Here is a 20,325-nt window from a genome sequence, read left to right as displayed (position 1 = left end):
GGTGGATCGCGATTCACAAACGAAAAGAGGCACGGTCTCGGTGGATCGCGATCCACCAAACGAAAGTGCTTTAGGAAATCAGCCCAGTAGTGGACCAAACACACCAGTAAGGAGAACTCGAGACTAGGATACGCATGGCTTCGGTGTCCCTGGGCGCCTTGACAATAAGCAGCGGGTTATGAGGACAGTCGATTTGCTCTGTGGCATTTCCAGGCTGTGGACCCCGCGTCAGTCGCCAGAGCACAGCCTTGGGCAGAGGGGCGCGGGAGATTCACGAGAAGGGGCAGCAAGCTTCCTGATTGACAGCCCGAAATCTGATCTTGTGAAAGAGACGCGGAGCCAATGGGAGGCAGCGATCCATCAGTTTGGATTGGAGGCCCCTGGAGGAGAAGTAGAGGAAAAACCACCGAATTGAGCTCTGTCAGAGGCGCTTTCGGCTTCCAAGGGGAAGTGCTGGGCAATAATTAATGTTTTTATTAAAATTGGAGGGAATTTTTTGCAGCCGTTCGCCCAGCGTGGCCTTCAGGTGGGTCTTTCCAACAACTTTTTATGTCTCTCCAGATAATTGCATGGTTGTGGGTTGCAAAAACTATCCTTATGAAAGAGGTGTCTCCGTCTCTTTAGTCCCGTTAGGTGCAAAGCAAGTCTCGTTGATCGCCATTGCTAGTTTTGCACACGTTTGCGAATCAGAGCTGCCCGGGGTACACCGACCGTGCAGGGAAACATCGAGAGTGTAAATAAATACATCGCCTCTTGTTCGGATTTTTGCTACTGCCGAAAATATGTAAATTGTGAACTCTCTGGGCTCTCTTTGGATCCAGGTGAAGGAGGCGGTGTAGGGAGGGTTATTTTTGTGAATGGGACTGTCGGAGGGTAATTAGCTATGCAAATTCAAGAGCTTCATTCATGATTTTTTTTTTAAGTCTAAAAGCCATCTTGTTCCCCTCTAGGTTGATAGAAGTCCAGATCCCGAGGAAATCTCCAGCTAAATGCTCAAAATATAAAACACTGAGCTGAAATTTGCGAAGAGCAGCAGGATGGATGGATTTTATGACCAGCAAGTGCCTTACATGGTCACCAATGTGAGTGATCAGTTCGAAAGTTGCTGTTTATAAACTTGACTCCTACGGAGGGGGTGGGGGGAGGAGGGAGAGCATGAGCAGGGAGGGGGCAAGAGGGTTGGGATTGCAGATACTTTATCTGCTTTGTTGCCACTGTAGGGCGACTCTGCTTCTAGAAGCCCAATCTTCAAAATGAGCTTACCTTTCAGTGATTTGGATAAGGCATAGTTTTGTTTTTAAGACCCCTTTTTCTGATTAAAGTGCTCAGGATGAGCAGAAGAGGAGATGGAGGGCAGCAGCAGCTGCTGCACTCAAAGTTTTTGGCTGGGTTTGTCTGCCACATTGAAAAGAATGAAGTTGAGACAAAATGCTGACACTTTTTGTTTACATGGGGTGTTTTTGTTTCTTTTTTTTTCTCATTTTCTCTCGTGGTTTTTTTCATTTCACCACTCTCTTTTTGTTCTTTTTCTGGAGGGTAGTAGAGAGAAGAGGGAATAAAACTCATTGTGTTTTAATCTATCTTTGATCCAGCCTAAAAAACAACTTTAAGTATAATTGCTTAATGTTGTTTTGATGCTGAGATACCATGAATATATGACTGATAAACAGTAGTGTGTTCTGATTGGTGATGGGGAGCAATTCCCTCTGACTGTTGAATTCTCAGCATAAGCTTTCACTGTCAAGTGAATGCAGAAAATAAATATTAGAATAGATACTATGGACTTTTATTTTTCTATTTAGGGAGAGGATCCAGTAGACTTATGTATGCATGTGAGGTTTTTTGGTGTGTGTGACATTTGAGGTCTACATTCTTTTAAAGAATTTTATCTTTCCCTTTGTAGAATCAGCGTGGGAGAAATTGTAACGAGAAACCAACAAATGTCAGGAAAAGAAAATTCATTAACAGAGATCTGGCTCATGATTCAGAAGGTGAGGTTTGATTTTGAGCTGAATCCCCCGTCTTTACCTGTACTTCGCACCCTCATAAGAGAAGCACCTCAGTCTTACCTTAAGAGTAATAAACTTTCGAATTACTGCGTTTAGCCAAGACTTTTATTTGGAGCAATTAACATGATGTGACCGTTTGTGTTGGGGGATATATTATGGCCCTGTCACTAATGAAAGAAGGAAATAAAAACTTAACAGTGACTTCCTTCTTTTAATCATTTTTTATGTTTAATTACCTTTGTCCATATGGCATATAAGTAATCCATACACTAAGGTAACAATTTTAAAATATCTAACACAGTGGGACAAATTAGACAACTGTGTACACTACTTAATTTCTTCTCCTTTCTCCTATATTTTAAGTTGAGCAATATAAGTGATCGATTTCTCATCCCCTTACACTAAAGCCAAATACTATTATCAAACTTTTCAAGGATGATTTTGATGACTTCATGGTGAGGTCAGAAATATCTTTTTTTTTTTTAATAGGCCTTGAAGTGTTCACTGAATCATAATTAATTAATAATTATAACAGCTATTTGGGAAATTAGGATATAGGTTCTTTATATGAATTGTTAGTAGGAGGTCAGTATATTATAAATTACTCCAGCCATACGAGGGCATTTAAAATAAATTTAATATACTTAGAATTAATTATCAAAGTTCAGTTTGACGTCTAGATTAGGTATAGCGAACTCTGAAACTTCTTCAAATCTTTACATAAGAACAAATAGTTACACACCTCTTCCTCCCCTCTCTGACAGAAGATATAATTTTGGACTTGATAATAAACAGGTGCCGGGGAATTATCTCTCTGACTTTTGTAAACCTATTAATGCAAAACTTTTCCTCTAAAATTTTGTATTTAAAAAGTTGTCCCTTCTAGTTTTGAGGCATTCAACTTGAAGACATATAGTACTTTGAGACTCAGAAGATAAAATGATTTTTGGTCTTTTTTATTATTTCACTGCCACTATTTTAGTAAGAGTTGAATACATTTAAGAAAGGTTTCCACAGATGGACACACCTCCTCAGCCTTTTTGAGTTCTGGTGTATGTGTGTTGTTTGGTATCTCTGAGCTTATTTATTAAGCTATTTATTAAAGTGGGGGTGGGGAGAAGAAGATAATTGAGAAGTATTGCCTAATAGGTATCAAAATGGGCAGGATTATTGGTATAATGAAGTTATGAATCCTGTTTTCTTTTTATATTGACCACCCCCTCCCCCAATTAAGTTGATATTTAATACTGATTTCATGACAAACATTTCCATTTAATGAAGCCTAAAGGTTTGTAAATCTTTTATGTCTCTGACTTGTTTTTTAGAACTCTTTCAAGATCTAAGTCAATTACAGGAAACATGGCTTGCAGAAGGTAAGGCAAAAATTGCTTTCAAAGGAGGGGGAAAGCAACTCTAGAAGGGAAAAAAAAAAAAAAAAAAAAAGTCCTGAACTTGCTGTCTTAATGTTCAGCCCAATTAATTGAGCTCTAAAAGAGCCACCTCATGTGTCATGCATACATTAGAGCCTCTGATGAGTTTGTCTTTGGGGAATCTGGGACTGCACTACCCAGTGTCATCACAAATTACCAGGAGAAATTGCTTCCAGCTCACAATCACATCTGCTTTTGGCAAGAACTAATGCACCAAGACTTCAAGTTCTAAGCCTCTGTTCAGATTTTAATTGCAATTGATCAGGTTTATATTATTGTACCTCGAGAGACCTCCTAGAGCCAGAACCCGGCTTGCTGTTTCCTTTAGAGCAGCGCATATCATTATTTGGTGTTCTGGTGGAGGACTTTTCTGATGGCAGAAATTAGTTTCTCTGGGTTCATCAGGACGGGATGCTTCAAGATTTAAGTGCAAGTGGCTTCTTTCCACCTTGTTCAGAACACAGAACATTAGGTGTGTATCCAATGCTGAGGAAAACTCTGACTTTAAAATAAATCTTGGGCAATTCTAGGGTTTTTAAACTGTTTTCTGTTTGTTACTGTGATGTGATGTTTGTTGAAACTGACCTTTGCTGTTATGTCACTTTTATTAGGATTTATTTAAAATAGTAAGGAGACATTTAAAGGCATTACCTTTATTTTTGATTGCTTTTTGATGAAATTTCGTGTTGTAATCTGTTGTATTTTTTATTGTGTGAAACTTTATTTTATAGGAACAATGAGATATTTCTTCAGTGCAGCTTTATACAACTTGAGAAATTCCTAATGTGAGGGACTTTTTTTGGTGTCTGTAATTGGAATTTTTTTAATTTGTTATACTAAATGTGAAACATTAATTTTATCCTATGATGTGTTTTGTTGGAAACACAAAGAGATATTATAGATATTTAAGCATTGAGTATAATTGTGTTATTTCTGTCTTTATATGGGAAACATGCAGTTTTTGAAAGAGATTTTTTTTAGGTGGTTAAAGGAAGAGAGAGGGTCTCTTTAAATGGAACCCAAGTATTGCTATTGCTACCTTGAGGCAAACTGCTGGGTTTTTTTTTGGGTGGTCTGGCTTTAGTTGATCAAGTTGCTGTTAGCATGTAAAAGAAGTTTCTTTGTTTTGCTGATATTCTAGTTCTTCCAAAGGGCTTCAGCTATCTTTATGAACCTTGTAAGTTAAAGAGCTTTTCCCGTAGTCCTTTGAAAGGGTGATTGTATTTGTATGTTAATGAAGGGTAAGTATTAATGAAAGTTTTAGTTATATTTAAAGGTCATTTTGCTTGTCTCTGTAAATGAAACTTATTGCAATAAGTTACTTATTATTGCAACTTAAGCCACATAGTCAAACGTAACTTTCTCAAGAAAAATTTGTCCGGTGACTCTTGAATTAACTTTTATCTGTTAAGTTTTGCAAAGCTGAAGGTTGTGAGGACATTACATTTATGAGGGAATTTATTTGCTTATCCAAAACAACTTCAAATATCTATTTTAATTGTTCTGGAAGGTTTGTTGGTTCTTCAGATGTTTAAGTCTCATTGATTCCAAGTCAGTGCACTTGCTGGCAGATTTTGATTATGCATAGCAACTCTGTTCCTGGAATTAAAAAATGTGGAATCTGTGACAGACTCTTACCATTTTATAATCAGTTTCAATGCAGTGTTTTACTTTTGACTTGTTTGGCTTCTTTGTTGCTCATATAATTGATTTGGTAATTTATCTGAATTTATTTTAAAACTGCACAGAATATTCTTACCTGTGATAATTAACTTACCTGTAAATTAGGTCTGATGATTTATTTAGCTTTATATATAAAGTAAATGTAGAAAATGACTGATGTACTTGGAAGAACATGGACTTTGACTTAGAATTTATAAGCTTAAGTAAGTTGAGGAGTTATTCTTGAGGGTTTTATTGGGTACCCAGGTGGGCTGTTATTTACCAACTCTGAATAAGATTGCATTTTAGAATAATTTAAACATTTTTTCAGAGTGGTTTACATTAATGTCTCCTATCATGATATAAGCATAACATTAATTTAATTTTTAAAATCTAGTATGAAGAAGAGAGGTTTTTTTTTTTTTAAACTGTCCATGGATAGCACATTTATTTTTACTTTTAGCAATTTTATAGAATTATATTATTCGCATTAGCATTTTAACTTATCCCACATCTTGAGCAATATTAGCCAAGAAGAGATCTCAAAATTATAATAGTTTATTCACAGCTAGATTTGTCCATTTATGTCCTTCTGGACCTGCAGCAATTAAAACATGGCCAAACTGGCAGACTATGAACCGTTTACATATTTCTTTTCATAATGCTTTGTCGCCAAGAAAGGGACCATGAAATTTTAAGACGTCTTGATCCTTTTAAAAAAGATCATTGGCAATTAACCAAGTTTCTCCCGTGAATTAGAATCCCACTGGGAAGTTAAACAGGTCTAAAAATCTTATTAGACATGAGAGTCAAGTTAGTTGTAATGTGTCATATACATTTAAAAAAAATTATTGAAGTCCTTTAAATACTGGGGAAATGATATATATTCTAGCAGGTTTAATTTTTTTTTTTTTCCAGTAAGAATTTTTAGAAGGTAGATCCAGAGTGTAACAAGAATTAGTCATAGGTAAATTATTATGGATTATGAAGTGTGTTTTATGTCTAGGGAGAAATTTGAATAGGTAACACAGGACTAATTTGAAGGTGGGGTTGGAACCAGTATTTTCAATTCACTAAAATTCTCTCCAAAAAATATACTCCCCCCCCCTCCAAATTTCTAAAAAGAGATCAAAAATATGTTTTGGAAGAATATAACTTTATATTAGTATCATCATTTTTGAAGTACTAACACTGAAATTGAAAGGTTTTTAACATAATACATTACAATTTAAAATAATCACATCTCTTTCGGAAGCAAATTGAAAAAGGAATGTTTTCAGTGATCACAATAGCAGTTAAAAAAGTGGAAAATGTGCTTATTTAAATTTTGCCATAGCCACTTTATATTATAATTTTACTGTGTACAATTCTTTATTGATTCTTTGGCTTTTGAATTAGATTGACACTGACAGAAAGGCAATTCCAATTATTTGATCCCATGAAATAATGAGTTCAAATATAAATTCTATCAACATCATAGTTAACATCCTATTTTAAGTGGTGCTTTAAGGAGTGATGTCCTAATAATTCATAGTTAAAATGGAGCCTTTTTGTGTGTGGGGTGGGCTGAAATAGAGGATGTAAAAATGAGTTAAAAGAAGATTGCATTCTTCTAAAGCTTTTTATTAAAGCTTATCTGCTAACACAACTTAAAAGAAATGATACATCTCATATGTATCTGGTATAATACATAGTAGCTTTCGAGTGCTATTTTTGATGTGGGTCTAGATGTCCTTGAGGTTTCCTTTGATCAGCATTATTAAGAAAAAAACGTCGAAGGTGCTTCGCCAAGGTCAGGGTAAAAGTTTTTCAGTTGTGTTAGTTAAGTTTCATGCTGCCACCACACTTGGGTCAAAGTCTTGTCTCCAAGAACAACCTTTCTACCCCTAAGGTTATTGTCTCATGCCCTCATGCAGACAAGCTGTTTTTTGCTTGTTTTATGTGAGCTTCCAGTGACAGGTTGACTTAAAAATGGACATATCATTCTATCTCTTCAGATCACTTCAGGAGCTGACACTAAATTTATATTCAAAATTGTTTCTTATGAGTTTCCTTAAATAATATGTGATATTGTTACTCACCATACATAATGTGATCTACAATACACAGCAGTCATAATGTGCTCATTTTTATTTTTCAAAAGCTATTTTTAGGCTCTTTCTTTTTGAAATAGAGCATAAATTGGATAAGTACTGATGATTTTTTTTTTAATATGATGCAATAAGGAGAAAAGGCTTTACAAACTACATTATTTTATGTGGTTTAAATAAAAAAGTAATTGAGAATGAAGCATCAAATTACAGAAGTCCATACTATTTCTTAGAGTTGAGCAAGAGTCATTTTGTGGGTGGAAAGGGGGAGCTGCTCCCCATCTTTTTCTTATACCAGGAAATACTCTAAAATATGGAACAAAGACTTCCCATTTGGATTTGATTAAAGGCTAGCAGGTAGAGTAAATGTATTCTATTTCTAAACATTTATTGGAATTATGTAAATGCCTGTTCACTATGCTCTATTTGCAAAATAGAAAAATTTGTTAGAATTGGGATTTGGTGTCAACTAGATACAGTTTTTCCAGAGGGTCCTAAAGCGTGTTAATGAAATGTTGCTAAGCTTTTCTACTTCAGTTAAGGAAAATGTGTACTATCTTGAATTTCATAATAAAACTTTGTTTCCTTTGACTTGTGTGCAATATCGTAATTAGAGTAATAATGATAATAATAATATGTCACCTCTCAGCGTTAGAGAAAACATTTGGCTAGTAACAACAGCTCTGACCTACCCTTAAGTTTTCAAGTCACTGTATAGGCTAGTTAAGAGTTAGGAAATTGAAGTTGATTTGAGAACTTTGGACAACTAAACCTTACTGTTTTCTTTCTTCTGGGCCATTTAGAAAGAATGTGTTTCTCAAATATTAAAGATGTTCCTCTTATAGAGAAATAGCCTCCCCCCCCTTTTTTTTGTCTGTTTAAATATGTTTATACTACTGCTTTAATTAATGCTTTGACATTGTTACAATCATTTTAATGTTAAAAGCGGATGTGGTATAAAACCAGGCTTAGCTCTCATGATTATTTTGTTCCATGGCCTGAAGCTTCATTTTAGGATTAAACAAAATACCACTGTGTGAAGGTTGATTTTCTTGTTTTATTTAAGAGAAAATGTACATTTTTTTCAGAGAAACTTGTTTCTCACCCTGTGATTCAGTGTTAAATGCTACAAAGTTCAGCAGTAAACTATTATGATCTTAGAATAAAGAACGTTTGAATAATAGGCAAAAAAAATAAGGCATTTCTTTAATGGTTTTTCTTTTTCCTTCATCCCTTCTTCCTTCTCTCCAGTCTTCCGTCCTTCCCTTCCTTCCTTCTTTCTGTCCTATCCATCTATCCATCTTTCCTTCTTAGCTTGGCACAAATTTTTGTGACAAGTTACTCTATAAAGCAGGATGGGTTAAATATATGTAAATATATATGTGGATTTAATTTTGTTCTTTATTTAAACATGTAACTTAATGGATCTGAGCTGTGTTTGAGATAGAGCAATAAAATTGGTGTGTTTATATTGCAAGTTCAAGTTGACTTGCTTTAGCTCTCTGGAAGGGTGTGACATGAAAAGATTGCGGTTGGGCCACATGGCTCATGCTGGACCGTGTTTTTGTGAATGGAGGCAGAACTCCAGTTCTGCCTGCTTGTCTGGAGGAATTGCTGAGGAGATCAGCTGTCTCATTCACGGGCAGAAAGAATGACTCATACATCTTCCGCCTTGTTTGGCTCCAGGTCATTGTTACAGTGGATAGAACTGGTTTTAATTAAATATTAACCCCTTTCAAACTTGACATTTTGTTTCATGTGTAATTTTTCCACTTTTTCCCTAGCTTTAAAAGAAAACCTGACAGGCGCCAATTTGTAAGAAGAAGGGGGTTTTTACTTGCCTGCAGCCAAATTTGGAAAATATTTCACTATTTATCTTTTCTTAAATGATGATGATTATTTTATTTGGAGGCTTAAAAGATGCACAAAATAAAGCCAAACTCTGTTCAAAAATTGCCCAGTCCCCACACCTTCCACTGCCCAGGAAATGTTAGTTAAGAAAGTATATTTAAATTCAAAATGCAGATTAGTGATTCTGTGACATCCAGGCCGTGATTAATATTTCCATGAGTTTCTTTCTTATAAAAGTATTGCTATGTAGTAAAAAGAGAGAGAGAGAAACTTTGGATAATAATCAAGGTAAATCAAAATAGCTGAGAGTGCAGCAGATACTACCCTTTTAAAGCTGAAGTCCTGAGACTTGATGGCAACTTGTCTATTAATGTGCAGTGAGCTGATAGAAGTGCTCCAGCTATTACCAATAAAATCCACATGCTTCATCTTCTTGAAAGCCTTTTATTGGTCTTTTGGTATATACTTTCTCTTCTCCTTTCTTACTCTTCCCTTTCCTCTTTAATTACAGAGAGTGGGGAAACATTTTCATTCCCCAAAGGTGATTATCCCAAGCATAGTTTATAATAGTTAGCAGGGAAAAAAGTTTTTTTTTTTTTTAGATTGGCCTCTATTGTTAATTTTCCACATTGGAGTTGGTGTGGCTTGCCAGAGGCAGCTGCAGTTTGCTACTTCATAGAATTCCTGTGAATTGAGGGGAAAAAAAGGAAATGTATGATAGGAGTGTGGCAATCCTTTGTCATATTTTCCTAGCCCAGATCCAACTTGTGTTTTTCGTTAACTACTTTCCTTTTACTCTAACTTGAAATTAGAGGTATACTTAAGCCTTTGTCTATTTAAGTAGCATGCTGCTTCATTTGGTCTATTCAGTTTCTTAAGATTAGCTTCTGTGAAAATGTGAGTCATATGTTTTTTGTTAAAATTCTGTAATATGTTCAGGCATAAGTGTGAAGTATTTATTCAGTATGCTAAGGAGTTAGAACAGAAATAGCAACTCTTATTCTTTTTACAAATTATACGTAGCTATTTTCTGTATATTTGTGAGCTATAACTTCTGGTTTCTTCTGTTTCTAAAGTTTTGCCTTCTCTGCCCCACCCCACTCATATCCCAACATAAACCACTTATCCATCAGTGATTTTTATGCCTTGCAGTGATGTATATATCATGGAGCTGCAACTTTTTCTTTTGATAGTAAGAAAAAAAAAGAAAGTCTGGCCTTTAGGACATTCATACCGGCATATTCTGTTACAAATATATTTTTGTTACTCACCAGCTATTTTTAACTATTCCTGTAAAGGGGTATTACATTTTTATTAGATTCTTGTAAATGTTGGCTTTTTAAAAGCATAGTAATTGCTGTGGTTGATAATTTTGCATCTCAAAAGTTATATCGGTTTAGTTGTTAATTTAGAAGGGAAACCAAAACATGTGGATATGATGGAAACAATGTGTAGGATTTGATTTTGTCGGCCTGCTGTTATTTAGTAAATAGATAATAAAAACATTTTTATAATTTTTTTGGTGAAAAGACTTATTTTAAAGGATACTCCTCCACTTATCATTTGTGAGCTCTGAGAAAAATCAGGCTTACTGCAATGTCAAATGTTTATAGCAACGAGAATGCTAATGTACAAATTTTAGCTGTGATTTTTATCCATCCCAACTATAATTCATTAGAAGTAGAGATATTAAATTTGCATTGCAATGATTAGAGTAATTTTTTTTGTGTGAATTGGAAAATATGGGTGAGTGGTGGAGGTTTGGAATGAAGAAAGTACGTAACGTTTCTTGAGGATCTGGTATTGTGTTTGGCATTGTGTTTAGACTGTTTCATTTAATCCTTACGAAAAAACCTGTATTATCTCTGTTAAACTAAAGCGTAAATGGAGTTAAAAGAGGTTAAATAATGTTACACAGTTTACACAGCATAGCATAGAACAATGATTTGAAGTTTGCTTGACTTTGTTAACCTTGGTATCAGATGTTAGTAGAATCCTTTGAAAAAAGTACCTCTCACTCCAGTATAGGCTGATCAAATAGGCATCTGATCTAATTTGGCAAAAAAAGTTCTTGTTTGGTTTCATTTAGTGGAAGTAGATGGAATTTGTCTTTTATAAGCTTAAGTATTGATGTACAGAGGAAAGTTGTTACAAGATAGTTGAATGTCAAACTGCATGTATTTCGTTAATAGATAAGATTATCATTGTTTCTGTTCTTGATAATATGTTTTATTCAGCTAAATGTTTTTAAAAATATTATTAAATAAACTGATAAACGACATCTTAATTCTATATAGAATTACCCTTTTTATGTAGAATTTTTAAATATACAATTTCTTTTTATATGGATTTTTTAACTCATTCAACTGCCAAATCAAAACTTTTTCAACAGAAACTTATTATTGTAATAAGAATTCCCCATACAGAATACGCACTTAAAAATTAATTGACATCTGTTTTAATATGACACGATTGGGTAAGAAGTTTCTATATTAGATAATACTAGTAATGTAATACCAGCTAATCAGATTGTAGCTAAAGTTAATTAGGGTGATAACCCATTATATTTTTGCCACATTACAAGTAACCCCACTTCTATTTTATGTAGTTTGTATGTGTGTGTGTGTATTTGTTTGTGCACGTAGAAACTAGTTTTTGTAATATTCTCTCAACTTGAAATAAGTTATTTTGATGTCTACATCCCAACTGCGATGAAAATACTCTAGAATTGAAAAAAATACTTGTGCTTTTACTGACAAATACATTAAGTTCTTGCTATTCAGTATTTTTTTACTGTACTAAAAACAGGGAAGTTGTTTGACATTAGGACTGATGAAATAGTGATATTCTTTTTGTTAGTGCTGAAGAGTCACCAGGAAAATATTTTGTGTGAAAAGATGGAGTTTATTTTTATTATTGGGACCATAATCGTTGAGATAAAATATTTTATTATATATTTCCAGATCAATGACAATCTTTAATGTAAAAACTTTGTCACCTATTTTGGCTAAATTTAGGGCAAAGATTTTTAATTATGGTCATCTCATTTGCAATAGACAGAATACATCAACAGAAGACATTTCTAAAAAGCAGAGGGATGAGTGTAATAATTGCACAGCATTTGAAAGAAATGTGTGGCTAATTTAAATGGGCTGCTTAAGCACTGGCTAGGTGAATTGAAGTACTTCTTACTCCATTCTCACAAAAAGAAACACTGTAGCTAATAGAACTCCTGTAGCTTCTTTTATTTTGCATGTTTCTTTTATTTCCATCTGGCAGGTGGAATTCAGAGGTACTACAGCTGCCACCATTATATTTCTGAAATATGTGTTCTGATTGGCATTGACCGTCACTTCTATTTCTCCTCCTGAATATTGCTGTCAATACCATTTTAAATAGGAGCTCATTGGCAAATAATCAGAGGTTTGGTCTCAGCCTAAAAGGATCTTTCATGAAAGATCTTACTTGACCTTCCTTATGCCTTGGCAGTTTCTCTCTTAATTTTTTTTAAATTTTTCTTTTCTTCAGCTCAGGTACCTGACAATGATGAGCAGTTTGTGCCAGACTATCAGGCTGAAAGTTGTAAGTATAGTATGACTCATCTCTTGAGTTTTTCTTTGTTTTTGTTTCCTCCTTTCCTTCTTTCCCTTTGGTTGGTCTCCACTTCCAGTGTTTGTTCTTGCCTTGTGTCCTGGCCTTATAGTCACGAGGTGATGTTGTTTGTCAGGGTGTGGCATGAGTATGCCTGTATGATCTGAGCAGAGCTCCGAGTAGTGGCCACAGACAATGGATTTGATTAAAAGTTGGTCCTGTTGTCTATTTGGTTAAAATCCTTGGAGAAGAAACAGGGTGTGATCCATGAATGTGTGCAAGTGTTTACTTCCAATTTTTCAGTAGGTTTACCAGGAAAGGTCTAAATGATGATGGGAGGTAATATGTGGTTAAAATCCTTGTGAGACTACTTATTGTATAGCCTAAAAATCCCAGAGCTAACATTCTCTGGCATATTGTATTATTTTGCATCATGAACTTTCACCTGCTTTGATTTAATTTTCAGCCTCATTTTCTGCTTCCTGGTCGCAGTGACACAAGTTGAAGTAGCCGTTGGCTTCTCTTAACATCCCTTCTGTGTTGCTTTCCCTGAGCCTTGCTCCAGGGCCTGGCTGTCAAATGATGCATGATTCACAGGGACCCCCCTCCTCTAATTGCAGAGTGAGCATTTTGCCTGTGCAAACATGGTTGCCTTGGGGTTTACTTCTGAAATTTATGCTCTGCCTCTGTCAGCAAACTGCGGCTGTGGACCAGAGGTGTGAATGGTAAAGTAAAGGGTATCACTGCCACTCTAATTATAAGACTGACCTAATACATTTTTGTTAGCACCATTTAGAGCTCTAACTTGTTTCATTTTTCCAGGCCACTGACAGTTTCATAAGAGGCAATAGCAACAGCAACGATAGATGCTTAATACCTTGCCACTTATCAGACTCATATTTTCACACGTAATAGCGTAAATCTGATACAAATACCCACCTTCCTTGCGTAACAGATGTTTGTGAGCAATGTTGCCAATGTTTATGTTTGGTATCTTACATTTCCCAGGTGTCAAGGGTTGTAAGAGGTTTCTTCCAGATTCTCTCCCATGTTGTATATTTTAGTTTAGCGTCATTGAAAATTTTTCATTTGTGGTAAAATACACATTACAGAAATTCGATCATTGTAACCATTTCTAAGTGCACAGTTTGGTGGCTATCACATTGTTGTGCAAACATCAGCACTATCCATCTCCAGAACTTTTTCTTCATCCCACTGAAACTCAGTACTTAAAATTACTAAAAAAATAACTCCCCGTGTACCCCTGACCCCAGCCCCTGGTAACTGCTCTGCCAACCGTGTGGTTTTTGATCTGAGAAGGTAATTTTGTGTGCTGTTTGATGTCTGAATGTAGTTATTAGACATAGGATTTCAAGAAACCTATTAAGCCAGGGTACAGACCCTCATTAGAGACTCTTGGAAATTCCCGGAAGGATGCTGGCTAATGAGGACAGCTAGGTAAGGCCGCTCCTTCTTCAGTAAAGTGTGGGAAGAGAATGGTCATGATTCCACATTTCCCCTCCTGTGGGGCACTGATGTACTATCTAAAAATTAAGCCTGTCACCTGAATGGGAGAGTTAGTCTCGTTGAGTCATTTTTTTATCTGAAGAAATTGGTAATGATTTAATACTCTCCCACATGCCAAGGTTACTACCTCAGGGTAATTTTTTTGTTCCTTTTCTTAACTTGCCTGCTTTTGGGTTTTCCACGTTCTTGATTAATTTACCTCCTGAAAGTCATTTCTCTTGATTCACAGTTGATTTTTTTCTTTCTCTTCTTACTCCTTTGATTACTCCTTCTCACTTCACTCTGCTTCCTTCCCTCTGTTGCTTTCCTGTTCTTTTTCTTGTGCCATGCCAGTACAGTCCCATAGCACTTTCTGTGATAATGGGAATAATCTGTGTCTGCACTGTTCAATATAGTAGCCGATAACCACAGTCATCATTGAGCACTTGAACTGTGGCTAATGGGGCTGAAGAAATTAATTTTAATTTTATTTAACTTGTATAACTTTAAATTTATATGGACACACGTGGCTGTTTGGCCACTGCAGTGGTCAGCATGGTTCTATAGAGCTATGTCTCCTACATTATTTTCTGTAGTCTGTCCTGTCTTCTGAATATCTGCCCCCTGATCCACCACTAGGGTCCTTGTGCAAACGAGGACAATGCAGCATCTGGACTCACCACTTCAGCCCTTAGCTCAGGATCAGCATAAAGCACCATTTACACAGCACACCCAGTTTTCAATATGATGCTCCACAGACAGTTCACAGTATGGCCAATGTGGAAATCTTTATTTTTTCTGCCCAACATCTCTCTTCCTCCTCTGTTGTCTTTTTAAGTTGATGGCATCATTGAGACAAGCTTTAAAAACCTTTATCTTCAAGCCCTCCCAGTTCTTTACGATTAATTTCCAAGTTGTTTACCAAGTTATTGGTTCTACCTCTCAAAATATCTCAATTTTGTAGCCTTGCCTCCATGCCTGTTTCACTGCCTTAATTCACATGCATGTTCTGCCTCCAGTGAACTTGTGAATCAGCCTTTCCAGTGGTGTTCTTGCATTCAGTTCCTGGTCCTTCCAGTCTGCTCTTTGCAGTGATATTAACACAGAGCCATTTGACCTTGTGGATTTTCTCTTTAAACTTCCTTCAGGACAAAGTCCCAAGTCTTTAGTTGTTCAGAACATTATTTTGCAATCTGGGCCTTGACCACTGTTTCAGTTTTAACTCTTGCCATCCCAGTACCCTATCCATCCCTGTTTTCTCAACTTGAGCCTTTCTAATTTGTTAGTTCTCCAAACAGAGCAGCTTTTTTTGCCTCTTTACCTTTGCACAGGTTTATTTTGCTTTACATTTTTTTTTTAACTTTTTGCTTTGCAGTCTGGGGCATCTCCTACACCAGACTCAGCTGGACCTAACCACATTGAGGTCTTTCTTGACCTTACCCTGCAGAGCTAGACTCCATATCTTGTATTTATTATAACACTGTAGATACATGTCGGTAAGGCTTTGAAATTCTTGAAGATTAGGAGAGTGTCTGTATGCCTGGCATGTTTTAGAAGCACAGTCAGATTGTCATCATAACCGTGATCATCTACTTTGTGCTTATTCCTCCTAAGTATTATCAAAGTCCTAATTTCCTTTTTAAGGTAGAAACAGAATGATCATGCCTTAAAACAGTATGTATAGTCACCTTCTGGATCAACATGCTGAAACCACGAATGTTCAGCCAAGCATTTTCAGAATGCTGGAATTTTATTTTACTTCAATTCATGAATATTTACAGTTTAACAAATATGGCTCTGGGACTTGTGAGTAAAACACCTAATTATAAAGAAAACCTATAAGCAAAAGTGAAAATAAACCTGAAACAATCTAATAACATGAAAATGGAATAGTGATCTATTTTAAGTTTCCTTGACATAAAGGACTATTGTTCTGATTATTGTGACCAGCTAGTTTCAGTCTTCATTGAGGATAGAACAAGAGGGAAATAGTTTAAAAACAGGAGTAGGGCATATGGTTTAGATTCTAAGGGGAATTTCTGGATGAGGAAGATTATCAAATATTGGAACTGAAAGGCTATATTGTCTTCTAAATATTTGATATTTGTCTGTCTGGAAAAGCTTGGTAGGGCAGAGGGGTCCTATCTCTAGGAATAGAAAGAAACTCCTTCCTCCATGTGGTCTACCTATAACTTCTCTGGGGCTATTTTTTTCAAACGTGAATAATCAGATTTCCTTACATGCCTCAATCAAATAAAATGCTTCTGTTTTTGCTTTTATTGCTTTAGCCCTTTGGTAAATGTAGGTTAGGAGAATGAGGGGCAAATTTCTGCTCAACACTATAATATAGAACATACATTTGACTAACATGTCTACATATATGTCAAAGAGTAGTGAACAGAGCATTCCAAACTTGTGAAAAATGAGGTTAAATCATAACCTTTGGATATTTCCTAAAAATTTTCCTGATCATTCCTTATTTTTATCTATAAATTGTAAATCAGAAACCTGGAATTTTTTTTTTTTTGTCTTTTTGCCATTTCTTGGGCCGCTCCCGCGGCATATGGAGGTTCCCAGGCTAGGGGTCTAATCAGAGCTGCAGCCACCGGCCCACGCCAGAGCCACAGCAATGCAGGATCCGAGCCGCGTCTGCAACCTACACCACAGCTCACAGCAACGCCGGATCGTCAGCCCACTGAGCAAGGGCAGGGACCGAACCCGCAACCTCATGGTTCCTAGTTGGATTCGTTAACCACTGCGCCACGATGGGAACTCCAGAAACCTGAAATCTTAATGATGCTCTGTTATAGTTTGCTAACCTTTGATGGATGGTGACTTTTGAAGCATGCATAGACATTAAAAAGAAATGAAAACAAACAAAAAATGTCCTACAAGCCCATCCTAGGAAATGAATGGAGGCTAAGAAAAACAATTACGTGGCTCTAACAAATTGCTTCTTAGAAATTAATCTTTTCAGACTTTAGACACTGCTGAAAAAAAAATAGAATAACTTTAGGATATGCTTTAGTCTAGAGGAAGTAGAATTATAGCCCTTCAGAAAAGAGAATTTAAAGAGCATTTAGAATATTGATGAACCTTATCTTTATAGAGTACATACAAATTTATGTAGAAACTTATTTGTAAATCATGTGTTCTAAATTCAACACCAATAATCTTATATTTTAAATCATATACTATAAATTAAGTTATATCACTAATCTTTTAAAATCTACCACTTCTCATTTTCATTGCGAAGTTGTGTGTTATATTTTTATAACTAGTTTGTTTCCTTTTGATTACATTAGTTCCTTTACATGTTTTCACTACAGCGATTCACATGATAAATGATGTTCACATTTACATTTTAATTTCTCCCAGGACATCCCTGGGGGTATAGCCAGGGTTATACAGAATTCTCAGTAGAATAGAGCCCTGTACCTCCACTCCTTTCTCTTACATTTGAGAAAGAACACTGGAATGCAAGTCAATAAGAATGATGTCATTAGAGGAATGATAACCTTGACTCTTCTCTGATGTAGTTATGAAAGTAAACACAAAAAGTCTGCAAATTTCTGTATTTTAACTAAAATTTGTAATACAATGCTAGTGACCCATTCTGAAAATAATCAAGACAAACCAGTGTTTGGGGACTCAACTGTTTAAAGACACTATCACATGAGTGATGTTTTGTTTATGTAAATGAAACTCAGATCCTGCGCTTCATTTTCTTAGGAATTATTTTTTAAAAAAACAGCACTTTGAAGCTTTTTTGCGGTTAAGTGGAGGAAAAAAAATACCTTTTTTTTTTTTCTTTAGGGCCGCACTCGTGGCACATGGAGATTCCCAGGCTAGGAGTTGAATCTACACCACAGCCACAGCAACGAAGGACCCAAGCCGAGTCTGTGACCTACACCACAGCTCATGGCAACACCAGATCCTTAACCCACTGAGCGAGGCCAGGGATCCAACCTGAAACCTCATGGTTCCTAGTTGGATTCATTTCTGTTGTACCACGATGAGAACTCCAAGAAAAATACCTTAACATACTAATGTTACAAATCTGCTTCTGTAAAAAGCTGAGGTTAGACAGGTCTGTGCAGACCCTGAGTGAATAATTTCTTTTATATTAACATGCACTTGTCCCGGATCGTAAAGTTCCTTTTATGGTTTGTGTTTCTTAATTTTTTTGCCTTTCTACTAAGCAACTTTACTGCATTCTTTTCCTTTCTACACATACAGTGAGTACTTTTTAAAGTTTACGTTTTATAACTAATTTTGAAAGCTTTCTTACTTGATTAATTTTTTGGTTACGTCTGGTCAAAAAGTTTTTTTTTTTTTTTTTTTTAGGGCTGCCCCTGAGGCATACAGAGGTTCCCAGGCTAGTGGCTGAATCAGAGCTATAGCCACCAGCCTATACTATAGCCACAACAATGCCAGATCTGAGTCACGTCTGTAACCAACACCACAGCTCGTGGCAATGCCAGATCCTTCACCCACTGATCCAGGCCAGGGATCGAACCTTCGTCCTCGCGGATATTAGTCAGATTCATTTCCACTGAGCCACAACAGGAACTCCTGGTCAAGAAGATTTTGTCTTTTATTTCTGTGACTGCTTTTACCAGAAGGTGACCACATGTTTCTTAGATTTGAGAATATGAATTTGTTACTGTGTTTTGTCTTCTTTTTAAACATTTTCTGTGGCAGATTTAAGCATGTTACTGTAGTCAGACTCAAACGATCCATTTCAAGGATGAAGTGGCTCCTGCCTTTCTTATCTGAGATTGGATGTATGCCTAAGATCTAGCAATCACCAGCCCTTGAAGCTTGTTTCCTTTGTATATGATTTTTATTGTGGTTTTGGTTGGTTTGGGTCTATTTGTTACTTTGTTTTTGGCTTTTACCTTTTGCTTTTTTACAGTTGAAGTATTTTATCAAAGCAATATATTGACAGAGTAGAAAAAAAGCACAAATAAGATCACTCCCCATTTTTCACAGTCCTCTTTTTTAGAGGCAATCACTTTTTTCCCTTTGTAGTTGGCCCACATAGTAAATAATGTAATTGTACTATAACTTCTTGATTTATCAGTTTTAGATTTTTTTTTTCTGTCGCTCTGTTCAGATAGATAAGCATTTTGTATGTCTTAATTATTTTACTACAAGTAATTAGCTGTGCCATTTTACATGAGTCCAGCAGTCTTATTCACACTTGAGTATGATTATGAATCATTTGTAAATCTTGTTCAAATTCAGCATTATGTTCCCTATCCTGTGAGAGTTTGACTTTTAGGTCTGGAATTGGGCCCTGGGAGTTCTAAGGAGCTGTTAAGTGATTTCTGATGCAGACCTGCCCTGGAATGCGAGATTAGGTATTTTACCTATCCTGCCATATACTTTTTTATAGAATAAAGAGAGCAGCATAATGTTTTTGGCAATTATGTTGTAAGATGGACTCTGCTATTCACACATAATTCATTATGTAATAGATATAGTTTCTGAAAATGCTTGTAAGTAATATATTATTTTATTATTTAAATATACTGGAGAATGAATCTATTTAAAAATGATAATGTTGAATTGGTTCCTTCATTTTTATAATTTTTACTAGACTTCTTTGTGTTTTCCAGTTCTAAAGACTGTTTTCTACTTATTTTCTCTTACCTTTAAATAAAAGAAAGTCATTCTGATTATAGATCCCTGTCATACTTGAATCAATTCTACTTAGAAGGATACCTAGTAAATTGTGAATTTTCCCATTGTGTTTAGAGAGAACCAAGCATTGGGGGCCCTGCCCTATTCAGGTGCATCCATTATGGATTCTTCTTATCAGATAGTCTGCTCTTACATTGGTAGTGCACATCTGTCCTATATAAGTCTGTCACGATTTTGAGTCCAGCAGCTACAGTTTTAGCAAAACAAAAATTCTAGTTTGGTGCTTGATTGCTTCACAAGAAACATATTTTTCAAATCAGAATAGAAACCTAGAAAATAAGAAGCATCGTGTAAGAATCTTAGTTTTAGGTAACTACTTCTCTAGTAGATAGAACCTTTTCACAGTTTTTGATTTTACCAGTTTATTCTTCTGAAGGTGGATAGTTCAGACTCAATGCCAAAGCAGAAACCAACAGAACAAAGCAAAACAAATTCCCCTCCAAAAAAAAAAAAAAAAAATCGGGGTGTGTTGTTTCT

The 20,325-nt window shown here is 35.8% G+C and overlaps 1 protein-coding gene across 8 annotated transcripts in view; it reads left to right on the top strand.

Annotated features, from left to right (window-relative positions):
• The first annotated feature begins 423 nt into the window (after nucleotides 1-423).
• ETV1 (ETS variant transcription factor 1) overlaps nucleotides 424-20,325 on the top strand; it is a 96,413-nt gene continuing 76,511 nt past the window's right edge. For 2 of the 8 annotated variants that reach the window (XM_084977153.1, XM_013979740.3), the window contains exons 1-6: nucleotides 424-526; nucleotides 625-821; nucleotides 951-1,082; nucleotides 1,904-1,991; nucleotides 3,335-3,382; nucleotides 12,571-12,624. Coding sequence is in view for 5 of the 8 variants with exons in the window: in XM_013979740.3 (XP_013835194.1) it covers nucleotides 1,038-1,082; nucleotides 1,904-1,991; nucleotides 3,335-3,382; nucleotides 12,571-12,624 (235 nt within the window). In the remaining 3 variants the exon portion in view is untranslated. Of the gene's footprint in view, nucleotides 527-624; nucleotides 822-950; nucleotides 1,083-1,223; nucleotides 1,418-1,903; nucleotides 1,992-3,334; nucleotides 3,383-3,554; nucleotides 3,912-12,570; nucleotides 12,625-20,325 lie in introns of those variants that run through there. The other 6 variants (XM_084977152.1, XM_013979739.3, XM_084977154.1 and 3 more) reach the window with 4 other exon arrangements.

Source organism: Sus scrofa, chromosome 9 (assembly GCF_054392235.1).
Source record: "Sus scrofa isolate SSC_HxYL_T2T_F1_AM1 chromosome 9, Sscrofa_HxYL_maternal_Yorkshire_Landrace_v2.0, whole genome shotgun sequence".
NCBI lineage: Eukaryota > Metazoa > Chordata > Mammalia > Artiodactyla > Suidae > Sus > Sus scrofa.
Note: the sequence above shows the minus strand (reverse complement) of the source record. Positions and strands in the feature narration are given on the sequence as shown.